This window comes from Pinus tabuliformis, chromosome 3_1, assembly GCF_031772625.1.
Source record: "Pinus tabuliformis cultivar Carrire ecotype Pingquan chromosome 3_1, CPIR1, whole genome shotgun sequence".
Lineage (NCBI taxonomy): Eukaryota > Viridiplantae > Streptophyta > Pinopsida > Pinales > Pinaceae > Pinus > Pinus tabuliformis.
The window spans coordinates 523,886,244-523,900,415 of record NC_142301.1 but is presented as its reverse complement, the minus strand read 5'-3'; the positions used below and the strand labels follow the sequence as shown (position 1 = coordinate 523,900,415).

Genomic DNA, 14,172 nt, shown 5'->3' with positions numbered 1-14,172 from the left:
TCACATTCTTTGAATAGAATGACAAGTTCTTGGACTGACCATGGGGTGTCCATTGTATCTGATGGATGGACAAATGTAAAAGGCAAGCCATTGATAAGTGTTCTTGCTGTGTCTGTTAGTGGTGCCATCTTTCTAACTGCACATGATTACTCAGACAAGTTCAGGACTGACATCAACATTGCAGAAGCATTACTTGAAACAATTGAACGTAGTGGGCCATACAATGTCATCCAAGTCATCACTGATAATGCTCCTAATTGTAAGGCAGCGGGAGCAATTATTGAGGATAAATACCCCAATTGTTAGGATATTCTGACACATAGGAAATAGTTAAGTACAACTTGGTCTAGTATAGAGTTAGGTAAAGTGTGTTTCTTTAGCTTGTACATTTTGTAACTTACAATCCGACGGTCACGATATGTAGTGATCCGACGGTTCATTCTCTCCTCGGTATTACCGACACTTGATCCGTGGCTTAACACCCGATTGGTCCATGATTTCTATTTAAAGCGCATGGAGGGTCATTTGTAGGGTAATCCGTCTATGAGAGAAGTTATGTAAATTCCCACATGGTATCAAAGCTATTTGAGGGCCGCGTCCGTTGGTGATCCAAATCTGAAGCCGGTAGAACTGCATCCGATTGCCGTTTCCTAGATCTACTGTTTCTGACTGCTTTCGGGCTGAGAGGACTGCTCTGTTGTGTTGGGAGCATCTGTTCCAGTGAGGAACCCCTTTTGTTTCACGCGAAAAGGTTTCCGGTAGCTCTAGCTGCGTCATTTTTAAGATCTGGAGGTATACAGTGTTTATTTGCAGTTTACAATTATTTTCTCTCTGTTTATTTCAGTTTCGGTTTATTTAGCTTTTTTTATTTTCGGATCTATACCTTTCATTTCTGCGTATGCTCTTTGCCCTGCGACTCTGTGCGATCTGGGCAAATCAGAAACAGAAAGGAAGGATTTTTTCTCATGCGTATGCTCTTTTCCCTGCGTGTTAGTGTGATCTCGGAAAATCATAAACATTGAGGAAAATGTTTAGTTTCTGGCTAAAGCTAACTTTGAGCCGCAAGGTTCATTTTTGAAAATATTTAGTTTTTCGGCTAAAGCTAACTTCGAGCCGCAAGGATCGTTTTTTATTGTATGTCCGTGTTGGGTTTTGTGTTTTTTGTTTTGTAGGGAAAAAGAGTCTTCTCAAAGCAAGCACGCAACCCAAAGCATCAACCCCCCTCTCTCTCTCTCAAATTTTTTGTATAGCTCAATTGGTTCAAAGCTATTTTAAGAGAGTAGAGGTCTTGGGTTCAAATCTCCTTTTTGTGAGGGCGGATTTTTCATTTCCGCACCTTCCCGCACTTAGTCGGCATCTTCAACAACTTTTTTTCAAAAAGCCATAACTTCTTCATCCGGAAGCCGTTTTCAGAGCCTTTTTTTTAAACCGGCCTAACTTTTCGATATCTATCCATTGGAACACTTAGTTTTAGCATCTTTAGCTTCAGTTTCCGTTGAAATGGAAAGTCAATACCAAGTTACCCTTGACAGCACCAACTACTTCCAATGGTTGTCCTACATTGAGGATTTACTTAGAAGTAAAGGTCTCTACAGAATAGCCTCATGCCAAGAAAAGAAACTGAAGGATGAAGATAAGGCTGCTAAATGGGAAAATAGGCAAGATCAAGCACGTGGATTGACAGGGATGTCTATTTCTCCAGATCTTAGATTCCATATTGCAGAACTTGATACTCCTGATGAAGCAATGAAACAAATCAATAAAGTTTTTGGGATTAAAAATGAACTTAGAGCCCATCAACTTGAAAATGAGTTGCTTACATTGGACCCTAATAATTTTTCTTGCATTGAAGATTTCTTGTCCAAGTTCAAGACCCGTAGATATCTCTTGGAAGGTGTTAAGGTTAAGAAAGAAGATAGTAACCTTATCTATTCCATTCTTACTAAGTTGGGACCAACCTACTCTGTGTTTGTTTCTACCTTCCATTCTATAAGAGAAGCCTTCATTTCTCAAGGAACAGACTACAAGTCCCCTTCCTTTGACTCTTTTTGTGATTCTTTAATAAGAGAACAAGAAAAACTCTTACGCCTTGGTCTTCTTAATCTTGGAAACTCTTCCAAGAAAGCGTTAGCCGCCCAGCAGCAACCAAATTCAAAGAATCCTAAGAAGTCATATTCTAAAAAGAATGGTCCTAAACCAAACAAGGGTTCTAAGCAATCTCAGCCTCAAAATGAAAAATCATTTCAACAAAATGATAAGACAAATAAAGACAAATGGAAGAAGACTGATAGACATTGCAACTTTTGTAATCGAGATGGCCACTTAGAATCCAAATGCTTTAAGAAGATGGAAGCCTTGGAAGCAGCGATGAAGAAACATAACATCCATTTGGAGCATTCTTCAACTTCAACTTCATCTTCAGGAATGGCACTTTCTGCATGTGGTTGTCAATCATCTCGGTCTGGTTATGCATTAAATGTATCTTCTTCTTCTCATTCTCATGAGTGGCTCATTGATTCTGGAGCTTCTTATCACATGGCCAAAAACAAAGCCATGTTTTCTTCTTTAAATGATTGTAACACCAAAAATATATATGTTGGTGATGATAGATCTCTTAATGTTGTAGGGACTGGAACTGTTCATCTAGACAATGGTCAATTTAATGATGTATTATGCGTTCCAACCTTATCCTGCAACCTTCTATCTGTATATCAGATAACTCATTCAGGTGAAGGTAAAATCGTTGAATTTTCACCTCATGATGTTGTAATTAAGGACCTAAGAGATCCTCAACAGATTTTAGCTATTGGCATTGCTGATGATTCTACAAGGTTGTATAAGTTTCACAACTTTGGGTCATCAAATCTTCCCTCAGTATTTGTTGCTCATAACGATGAAGTGAGCAAACTTTGGCATGAGCGATTTGGTCACTTAAACTATCGCTCCCTTTAGCATCTATGTAAAGAAAATATGGTGACAGGTCTTCCTATGGTATCTTGCAGAGATGGTGTTTGTTCCGGATGTGTACTCGGAAAACATCATCGAGACAATTTTGAAAAACGTGCCTCTTGGCACGCCTCATCCCCTTTACAGCTTGTGCATAGTGATTTATGTGGTCCAGTTCCAGTTGTTTCATTCTCTGGCTGCAAGTATTTCTTAACTTTCATTGATGATTTCTCCAGACGCACTTGGGTATACTTCTTAAAACTCAAGAGTGAAGTATTTAACACATTTTTGGCCTTCAAGGCCTTTGTTGAAAAACAATCTGGACATCAAATTCTTAAGCTAAGATCTGATAATGGCGGAGAATATGTTAAACACACATTCATCAACTTTTGCACTGAGAATGGAATTCAAATGCAACATACTGTTCCATATACTCCACAACAAAATGGTGTAGCTGAAAGGAAGAATCGCACCTTAAAGGAAATGGCTAATTGTATGCTACAATCTAAAGGACTTGGTCTTAGTTTTTGGGCAGAGGCAATTAACTGTGCAAATTACATAATAAATCGCACTCCTACTAAGGCTTTAAAGAATATCACTCCAGAAGAAGCATGGAGCTCAATCAAACCAGATGTAAGTCACTTTCGTGTTTTTGGAAGTGAAGCGTGGGCCCATATTCCAGATGAAAAGCATAAAGCTTTAGAACCTAAGAGTGAAAAATGTACTTTTGTTGGATATTCTGAAGATGTCAAAGGCTAGAAGAGATGTAAGATTTGATGAAAATATATCGGCCTGCGAGCCTAGTCCGGCGGATGTGCCACCTCTCCCTATCTCTTCTACTTTTGAAAACATTTCTTCTTCAGATGATGAAAGTGAGGATGACAATCCTCCCCCACCATCTCAGGATCCTCCTTCAGCTCCTCCACTTCCAAAATGGGTTCGTGCTACTCGAGATGAAGCAGGTGATCTTGCTGGTGATCCTATAGATTAGCGACGCACACGTTCTCAGTTTGACAGAGCCTCTTCTTTACTGGCTCAAGCTCCAGTAAATTATGATCCTAACACCTTTGTAGAAGCTTCAGGCCATCTAGATTGGGAAGCAACTATGAATGAAGAATATCATTCATTATTGGCAAATGATACATGGGATCTTGTTCCTCTACCAAAGGGACGAAAACTTGTTAGATGCAAATGGGTTTACAGAACCAAGTATGGACCAGATGGGAAAGTTGATAAACATAAAGCTCGTCTTGTTGCTAAAGGTTTTTCACAGGTTGAAGGCATTGACTACACTGAAACCTTCTCCCCTGTTGCCAAAATGAACTCTATCCGCCTTGTTCTTTCCCTTGCTACCTCGTTCAAATGGGAAGTCCATCAGATGGATGTTAAATCTGCCTTCTTGCATGGGGACTTGCATGAAGAAATCTACATGGAACAACCCATTGGCTTCATAAAAACAGACTCCAACCTTGTATGTCGGCTTAAGAAATCCCTTTATGGTCTCAAGCAAGCTCCTCGAGCTTGGTATGCCAAAATGGATAGCTTTCTTTTAGAATCTGGCTTTTCTAGGTGTCATTCTGACAATACTGTCTACACCAAGAAAGTGGGAAAGTCTCTTATCATTCTTGTTCTTTATGTTGATGATCTTATCCTTACCGGTAGTGATCCCAACCTTATAAACCATGTGAAGTCCAGCCTTAAAAAGAAATTTGAAATGACAGACTTAGGACACTTTCATTATTTTCTCGGTCTTCAAGTCTTGCAATCCAAGGAGGGTATTTCCCTTTCCCAGTCCAAGTATGCCTGTGATATTCTACGCCATTTTCACATGGAAGACTGTAAGCCAACCCCTTCTCCCTTCCAGTCTGGAGTCAAACTTTCAGTCACTTGTACTTCTTCTGAAGTTGATGCTACCTTATACCGTCAACTTGTAGGAAAACTTTTGTATCTAACCCATACTCGTCCTGACCTTTCCTTTGTTGTTGGCCTTGTTGCTCGGTTTATGCAAAACCCACGTGAAAGTCATTGGAAAGCAGCTAAAAGAATACTTCATTATGTTCGAGGTACAGTTCAGTGTGGGATTCATTACAGTGCCGAAGCATCTCCTCTATTGGTTGGTTTCACTGATTCCGATTGGGCTGGTGACCCTGATGATCGGAAGTCTACTGCAGGTTATGTGTTCACTCTTGGTTCAGGACCTATTACATGGGCTTGCAAGAAACAAGGTGCCATTTCTCTTTCTTCAGCAGAAGCAAAATATCGTGGTGCTGTAGAAGCTAGTAAGGAAGCCTTGTGGCTTCGTCAGATCCTGTCAGAGTTTGGCTTTCAGCAGCAGCATCCGACTACACTTTGGTGTGATAATCAAAGTGCCATTCAGCTATGCAAAGATCCAGTCCAACATCAGCGCAGCAAACACATTGAACTGCACATGCACTTCATTAGAAAGCTCATTCATGACCATGTTCTTGAAGTGCAATATTGTTCAACAGATGATCAAGTTGTAGACATTTTTACAAAGGTACCATGTGGGAATTTACAGGGTAAGTTCCTCAGACAGAACACCAAAGGACATCGCTCACAACCAGATCGCAGATCAATACACCAGTACTTTTGACGTGGTTAAAACCCTCAAAGAGGGAAACAATCCAGGGCCTGAGCCAACGCGGCCACTTCAGGCAATTTATTAATAAAAGAATGAAAATTTACAAATGCTTCTCTCATAGACGGATTACCCTACAAATGACCCTCCATGCGCTTTAAGAAATCATGGACCAATAGGGTGTTAAGCCACAGATCAAGTGTCGGTAATACCGAGGAGAGAATGAACCGTCGGATCACTACATATCGTGACCGTCGGATTGTAAGTTACAAAATGTACAAGGTAAAGAAACACACTTTACCTAACTCTATACCTAACTCTATACTAGACCAAGTTGTACTTAACTATTTCCTATGTGTCGGAATATCCTAACATCCCCCCTTAAGAACGACTTGGGATAAGATTGAAGGATTTACAAATATGACACAATAGGAGAAGGAAGGAGGCACTAGAGCCTATCCCCCCTTAGTGACAACTTCCTGAACTCCAACCATAAATCGAAGTTTAGTGAACTTCGCCTCTGTGAGAGCCTTTGTGAAGATGTCTGCAACTTCATCATCTGTTGAACAATATTGCACTTCAAGAACATGGTCATGAATGAGCTTTTTGATGAAGTGCATGTGCAATTCAATGTGTTTGCTGCGCTGATGTTGGACTGGATCTTTGCATAGCTGAATGGCACTTTGATTATCACACCAAAGTGTAGTCGGATGTTGCTGCTGAAAGCCAAACTCTGACAGGATCTGACGAAGCCACAAGGCTTCCTTACTAGCTTCTACGGCACTGCGATATTCTGCTTCTGCTGAAGAAAGAGAAATGGCACCTTGTTTCTTGCAAGCCCATGTAATAGGTCCTGAACCAAGAGTGAACACATAACCTGCAGTAGACTTCCGATCATGAGGGTCACCAGCCCAATTGGAATCAGTGAAACCAACCAATAGATGAGATGCTTTGGCACTGTAATGAATCCCAAACTGAACTGTACCTCGAACATAACGAAGTATTCTTTTAGCTGCTTTCCAATGACTTTCACGTGGGTTTTGCATAAACCGAGCAACAAGGCCAACAACAAAGGAAAGGTCAGGACGAGTATGGGTTAGATACAAAAGTTTTCCTACAAGTTGACGGTATAAGGTAGCATCAACTTCAGAAGAAGTACAAGTGACTGAAAGTTTGACTCCAGACTGGAAGGGAGAAGGGGCTGGCTTACAGTCTTCCGTGTGAAAATGGCGTAGAATATCACAAGCATACTTGGACTGGGAAAGGGAAATACCCTCCTTGGATTGCAAGACTTGAAGACCGAGAAAATAATGAAAGTGTCCTAAGTCTGTCATTTCAAATTTCTTTTTAAGGCTGGACTTCACATGGTTTATACAGTTGGGATCACTACCGGTAAGGATAAGATCATCAACATAAAGAACAAGAATGATAAGGGACTTGCCCACTTTCTTGGTGTAGACAGTATTGTCAGAATGACACCTAGAAAAACCAGATTCTAAAAGAAAGCTATCCATTTTGGCATACCAAGCTCGAGGAGCTTGCTTGAGACCATAAAGGGATTTCTTAAGCTGACATACAAGGCTGGAGTCTGTTTTTATGAAGCCAATGGGTTGTTCCATGTAGATTTCTTCATGCAAGAAGGCAGATTTAACATCCATCTGATGGACTTCCCATTTGAACGAGGTAGCAAGGGAAAGAACAAGGCGGATAGATTTCATTTTGGCAACAGGGGAGAAGGTTTCAGTGTAGTCAATGCCTTCAACCTGTGAAAAACCTTTAGCAACAAGACGAGCTTTATGTTTATCAACTTTCCTATCTGGTCCATATTTTGGTCTGGAATTTTGGTTCACACATTGAACCTTCTGATGCATGATGTTGTTAAGAACAAAAATGCACAATGCCAATGGATTGGTGATTTGTACAAGAAAGGCAAACAAATGATAAAATTTATTACAAATCATAGCAATACACATGGCCTTTTCCGCAGTCACTCGAGATTGGAGTTGTTGAAGATTGGAAAGACCAGATTTGGTAGCGATTACCTCACCTTCAGGCGCCTTTTGAAGGTAAGAGAGTCATTGGCTAGCATGGTATCAAGTCCACATTGGCAGGTTTTAAAGGAAAGGGCTATAAATGCAGTTGACAGGCAATGTTTTGAACTGGTGGAGGAGGCCGCTCTTGATGGTCAGTTTTGGACAAGTGTGAGGCAAGTGTTGGATTTCACCAAGCCCATTTATCACATGATTCGGTTTGCAGATACAGACAAACCAGTGATTGGCGATGTGTATGAGCAGATGGATACCATGTTGGGGCAAATAAAATATATTGTTCATAATAGAGATCCCGACTTGTACAAAATGATTCACGATTTTGTGTGTGTACGGTGGAATAAACTTAATCTCCCACTACATTGCTTGGCGTATATCCTTACGCCAAAATACTACTCTACATCTTGGTTGGGCCAACCTGCACCAGGGGGTGGGATTAGGACCAAACCCCATTTAGATGTAGAGGTAACTAGTGGATATTTGCAAGCATTGGAAAAGTTGATACCTGACATGGAGGAATGTGCAGCTGTGCGCCTTGAAATAGGCAGATACTTCAGTGGCACTGGTTTTTTTGATACCTTCCATGCAATGGAAGACAGAGACAGATTTGATGCTCTCACATGGTGGGAAACATATGGAGGCCATGGACTTTTGCCAAAATTGGCAAAAAAAGTTCTATCACAGGTTGTGAATACTTCTTCTGCAGAGAGGTGTTGGAGCACCTACAGCTTATGAGGATCCCACATATAGAATTTGGGACAATCACCCAGAGGATGACAATTTGGAGGATGGTATAGTGCATCTTGAAGAACTGGAAGAGGAACTTATAAGGGATGAAGATGAAGCGGCTGCAGCAGCCATGCCACCTCCACCTCCACCATCCAGTAGCAGTGCTCGAGGTTCGAGTCTTGTTCCTTTGCTGTCGCCACCTCCATCTATACCCTCACGTGGAGGTTCTAGTTCTGGTCGTTGGTCTGTGCGGGAGACTCCTTGAAGACCACCACGACCTGCCTATACTCCTGGAGACTCTCGTGGCAAGGGCCACATGTAGATTTACAGTTTACTTGTCTTTTCTAGTTTCTATTAGACTTTAGTTTTCATAACTGTTGAGTTTTGAGTCCTTGACTCTTGACTCTTGACTCTTTCATATCATAATGATATTTTTTGTAAACAATATATGACTGTGACAATGAAAATTTGAAGTTTGAAGTTGGCAATTATAACTCATTGGTAATGATTGTGAATTATGAATATGATGCTTCGTGAAAGACTAAAGTTGTTTCATTTCATTTCATTATTCATGTTTCATTTTATAACATTTCATTTCATGTTAACAGTTAGAAGTTAGGACTTAGAAATATCTAAGATATTACTTCTTGTAATGGTTAACCGTTAAACTTAGCTTACAAGTACAACTTTGGTGATCAATGATGATAAATATTATATAATGAATTTTCAATTTTGAAAGCTTGAAGTTGAAACTTTAAGATTGAATTTGATGAATCATGATTCATGAGACTCATTATGTTGCAGTTGTAATATGTATTTTACTAACTTGTCGACATGGTTGATGAAGATTATAATTTCTAGAATCTAGATGATTGATGTGATATGGTTCAATGATGAATGTATGTTTTTTATATCTAATTCATCATTCTACATGTTTTTGTTGACATATATGTATGAAAAAGTAAAAAATATAAAATATATATATATTTTTAAAAAATCGCTCCCGGATTCGCTCGTAAACCGGGAGTTTCTGAAAATGGTCGCTCCCGCTCCCCGCTTCTGCTCCCGCTCCCAAGTAACACTGGTTCGAGCTTTAAATGGGTTATCATAGGACCTATGAAAAACAATGTCACTTAGGACTGATATGTGATAAGCGGTATGGTGGGACAAAGGTTTAATGGTGATAAGGTTAGTCCCAGATCGTTGACACTTGCATGATAGACTCAAGCATAAATATGAGTGCTTTTAACTTTGTAAAATTCAATATCTTTAATGCAGATGATGTCATTTTGCTTGTACCATTTGATTGTAACTTCTGAGGCTTATCTCTTGTAATTTTTTTTGAAGTCCTTGTATTTCATGCACATTTTGTACCTAATAAACATGATCTTTTATTAATCTTGAGAGATCTATGTAGTGTTATCAGATCTATGTAGTGTTATTGGTTTCCTCCTTGTTCATGGCATTGCATAATTTAATTGTAGTGAATATACTGTCAGTCAATGATTCTTCTAACATTCAAGAATGATAAAATTTTGGTAGTGCGGTTTGTGTTGAGATCGGGCTGGGGCTTTTGTATTTTATTGTATATACGATCAGACTGATATCATTGACGTGACCTGACGGGGTAGCCTCTTCTACAAGGCTGGAATAATGGGAGGTTCTATTTCTAAGTGGGGAAATTATATGTTGTTATATGCTATTCCATGACAATGAATGTATTAGAGATTTATAGGATTTGTTTATATGGTGCTGACAATCTCTAGTTGCAATTTTGTTTTATCTTATGCTTTTATAAAATGTATCTATTGCCATACATGTATAAAATTATTGACTACGAGTGATTTAATTGTGACAGACACCTGGTCAAGAGTTTTTGCTTCGTGTTTCTTATCTTGAAATCTACAACGAGGTAACCTTTTTTCTGAAATAGCATTTCTGTAGAAGAAAAGTCTGCAAATATTACTATGTTTTGGGATTCATCTTTTCAGTTCACTTATCTTGTGTCCTTCAATGGGTATCTTTGCACATTCATTCTCCATGCACGTAAAGTTACTGTGTAAATAATTTGATGAGAGATTAAAAATACAATATGATATGCCAACCAGGGACTTAGAAGATAGAATATATCTGGATATAGGAAGATCCAGATAATTCCATGTGAAATTCATTAGGGTTTTTGCAGTAGTATTTATTTTATGCAAGACAATGGTCATACTGTTTCTTGATTACATGGAGCAGAAACTGGGGATACAGTTGCAATCATTTTTTCACGGCCTTCCTTGTTCAGGTTATAAATGATTTGCTAGATCCAACAGCACAGAATTTGAGGGTTCGAGAAGATTCCCAGGTATGCAGCTTGATATTTTGGAATTACATTAGCTTTGCCACAGTTTCTGAAACTGCATCATATTCTGGTCCGTTAAATACAATGTTTTCTCACTGTTTTCAAAGCATGCTTTTGTGTAACATTATTATTGAAGTCTCTGCCTTCTGTTTTGTTGAACCTGGTTATCTATGTGGGAATGCTGTATTGGGTACATTTTATGATCTTTGTTTTTTTTCTTTCAACTGTCCGTATATACTTTTACATGCAATAAAAATGCAAACAATAATGCTTGGCTGGAATGAGTGTGGTGGTATTGGTTACAAAAGTTCCGAATATCTATAATTTAAAAGTTGGATAAAAATAGAGGATGTAAGGCTATTAAAAAGAATATTTTAGGTGAAAATTGGAATATTTGTATATTGTATTTGTAACTTCTATCTCTAGGAGATAAAGGTAAATCGAATTCACCATTCTGCCCCACCTCTACATAAGCCTACGTCTATGTAACCCTTCACCTACCGCTGCCTACCATGGTTTTCTGATCAAATATTAACGAAATGTGGAGTACGCAACATATGTGTAATGTGAATTGATTCTTCTTGCGTTGCATTTTGCTTCTTGTGGGAGTATTTTCACTGCTGGTTCATGTACAAGTCAATTAGTATCATAGTTTTCAACGAGGCTTCTAGAGCTTTGCAATTTTGGAGCTACTTACCTTGCCTGTAATTCCTCTTCAAAAACTGCGTGCCTGGCTCATTTAGGATTGCCGTCAATGTTTCCCTACAGCTTTGGCTCAAGTATTTGGGTGATAAGTGTGAGGCTGACTTTGAAAAGTTGTTTGTAGGTAGTTGGTGTGCACTTCAATAAATTTCTCAGAATACTTCCCAAATTTCTGCAATTTCTTGTTTTTTAATTAATTAATTTATTTTTTTACCAAAAGAAATTCTGATTTTTCACTTCGAATTATTCTCTGCATTGTATTTGATTGATCCAAGAGGCGCTCTCCAGCCCAATATGGTAGATATGTTGTAATGTAATGTCTTATTTAACATTTTGACTCACTAAAATTACATATATAAAATTAAAGTAAAAAATAAAAAATTATAATTATCAATAAAACATTTTGTTTTAGTCAAATTACATAAAAATAAAATAAAATAATAAAATAAAATTAATAATTATATCTAATAAATAAACCAGCTTAGATCCATCTTAACTCTAGTTCTACCAAGTGCCGAGAGGGATAAAATCTCTTGAGGTGCAAACCTCTTTTAGAGTAAAAAGAGATTTGATCCCTCTCAATGCTTGGTAGATATGGGGTTAAGATAGATTTAAGCTGGTTTTAATTGGCCTGCAGAGTTTATTGTTGTACAGTCTTGGTCACCTCTTGTCAAGGGTTATCCTTCTAGTTTGTCATCCTTGGTTCTCTTAGGGTTCAAAACCCTCACATATGGAGTGCTCACGATGGATTTTATTGATTGTTTTGAGTGATTCAATGGCGGTGGTGCCTTCCTAACTCCTTGTGGGTAGCTGACAGGCTGTATAACCTTATCTCTCGAGCTTCTCTCTTGCAATTTTTCCTTGTTGTTATTGATTTTCATTTTATTAGAACATACACAATCTCTACAATTATTGTGGAACTCTGCATTATAATGTATAATTTCACGAATTTTCATCACATTTTTGGCAAGTTTTGCTGGTTACCAAATGCAGGATATTTTTGTAAATTTGAAAAGTTTGTATCTTTGTTATTGTGTAGTTTGTCTGTAGTGTAAAGAACAAATTGAAATTGTTGGATTTTGGAGAGGAAAAGATAGAAGAGGAACATGTTATAATATTATATACAGACTCCTATACAATAAATGCATTTTCTAAAATGGATTAAAAATATTTACATTGATTTTCTTTTATTTTGTTCATAGATAGTTACACTAACTATTTTAGTATGATGCTTTTTCTTAGTGACACCTATTGAACTTAATGCTTTTCACAACGTTCCATGTTATAGTTACTTAAATAACACAACTTTATTACATTGGGTTATATTTCGGTGTTATAATCCAGCAGCTCCTCTTGTTTGAGTGTGATACACTAGAAGCCCTTCTTTTCAATCTCAAAAATTAGCGACAAAAAAAAATAATATTCACTCCTCCAGAGTCCACAGTGCCAATATCATGTCGGTATTCCATCATGTTGTCCTATCACACTCATGAGGGTGGAATTCCCAAGTCCCCAAATTCTCTATCGACTTGAGTTACCGAATTTCTCAAAGTTATGCTATCTTGAAGTATTGGAATTCCCGTACTCCCGAATTGTTTAGACAAGAATCAATTCTTATGCAAATGTTCTTTGTTTCCCTTCTGTCTTGGACTTTCAATGACGTAGAGAAAGTATATCATAATCAATTTTGTGATCGTCATTTGTTCCCCTTGTTTATCCAAGGTTAACACTACTTTTTGTCTCACTCTATTAAGGAGTAAATAGCCCATGCCCCATCTCAACCTTAGTCACCAGGTTCGGCGAATTTGAACGAATAGGTTCGAAATTCGCCAAACTTCAAACGAATACGAACTTATTCGTTCAAGTTCGCCGAATTTTATGGCGAACTCGAATTTAATAACGAACGCGAATTTAATGACGAACAAAATCGATTAAGTTCGTTTAGGGTTCGAAGAAAATCGTTTTGGTTCGAATTGTTTTGCTGTTTTTAATAAATTTCCAAATCAATTGCGGGCCCGTTTTACCAAATCAATTGTGATCGTCATTTGTTCCCCTTGTTTATCCAAGGTTAACACTACTTTTTGTCTCACTCTATTAAGGAGTAAATAGTCCATGCCCCATCTCATATAAATTGATCAATGTCTCAACCTTAGTCACCAGGTTCGGCGAATTTGAACGAATAGGTTCGAAATTCGCCAAACTTCAAACGAATACGAACTTATTCGTTCAAGTTCGCCGAATTTTATGGCGAACTCGAATTTAATAACGAACGCGAATTTAATGACGAACAAAATCGATTAAGTTCGTTTAGGGTTCGAAGAAAATCGTTTTGGTTCGAATTGTTTTGCTGTTTTAAATAAATTTCCAAATCAATTGCGGGCTCGTTTTACCAAATCAATTGCGGGTTTCATTGTTCGCCGGAGGGTTAGACTATTAGTTTCATTGTTTGCGCCGTGCGAAGGGTTTGAATCGTTTGATACACAGTTACACTCCCAGTCTACAGACTACCACCGAGCACCGACGACCGTTGGCCAGTCGACCACTAACCTCGGTCCTACACCGAACTCTGAGTCTCCGCGTGAGCAACATATTGATACACGTAACACAGCGCGGCTCTTCACTGAGAACTCCTGCTGCCTCAGGTTCTCAGGCTTCAGCCTTCAGCTCGGCTTTGAAGTTGACTCCTGCACCGTGCACACTGAGCAGTCTTGACTCCTGGATGCCGAGCAGTGCACACTGCACAGTAACTTGTAAGTTTATAAATTTACGCCAACATGAGTAATCAGCTCTGTTACAGTATG

General features: G+C 38.6%; 1 protein-coding gene across 3 annotated transcripts in view; it reads left to right on the top strand.

The window, feature by feature from the left end:
• Positions 1–14,172, top strand: part of LOC149188128 (kinesin-like protein KIN-7D, mitochondrial) — a 295,893-nt gene that overhangs the window by 130,141 nt on the left and 151,580 nt on the right. For all 3 annotated transcript variants that reach the window (XM_089411595.1, XM_089411593.1, XM_089411594.1), the window contains exons 6-7: positions 10,181–10,234; positions 10,613–10,672. In XM_089411595.1, the coding sequence (XP_089267721.1) occupies positions 10,181–10,234; positions 10,613–10,672 (114 nt within the window). The remainder of the gene's footprint in view (positions 1–10,180; positions 10,235–10,612; positions 10,673–14,172) is intronic.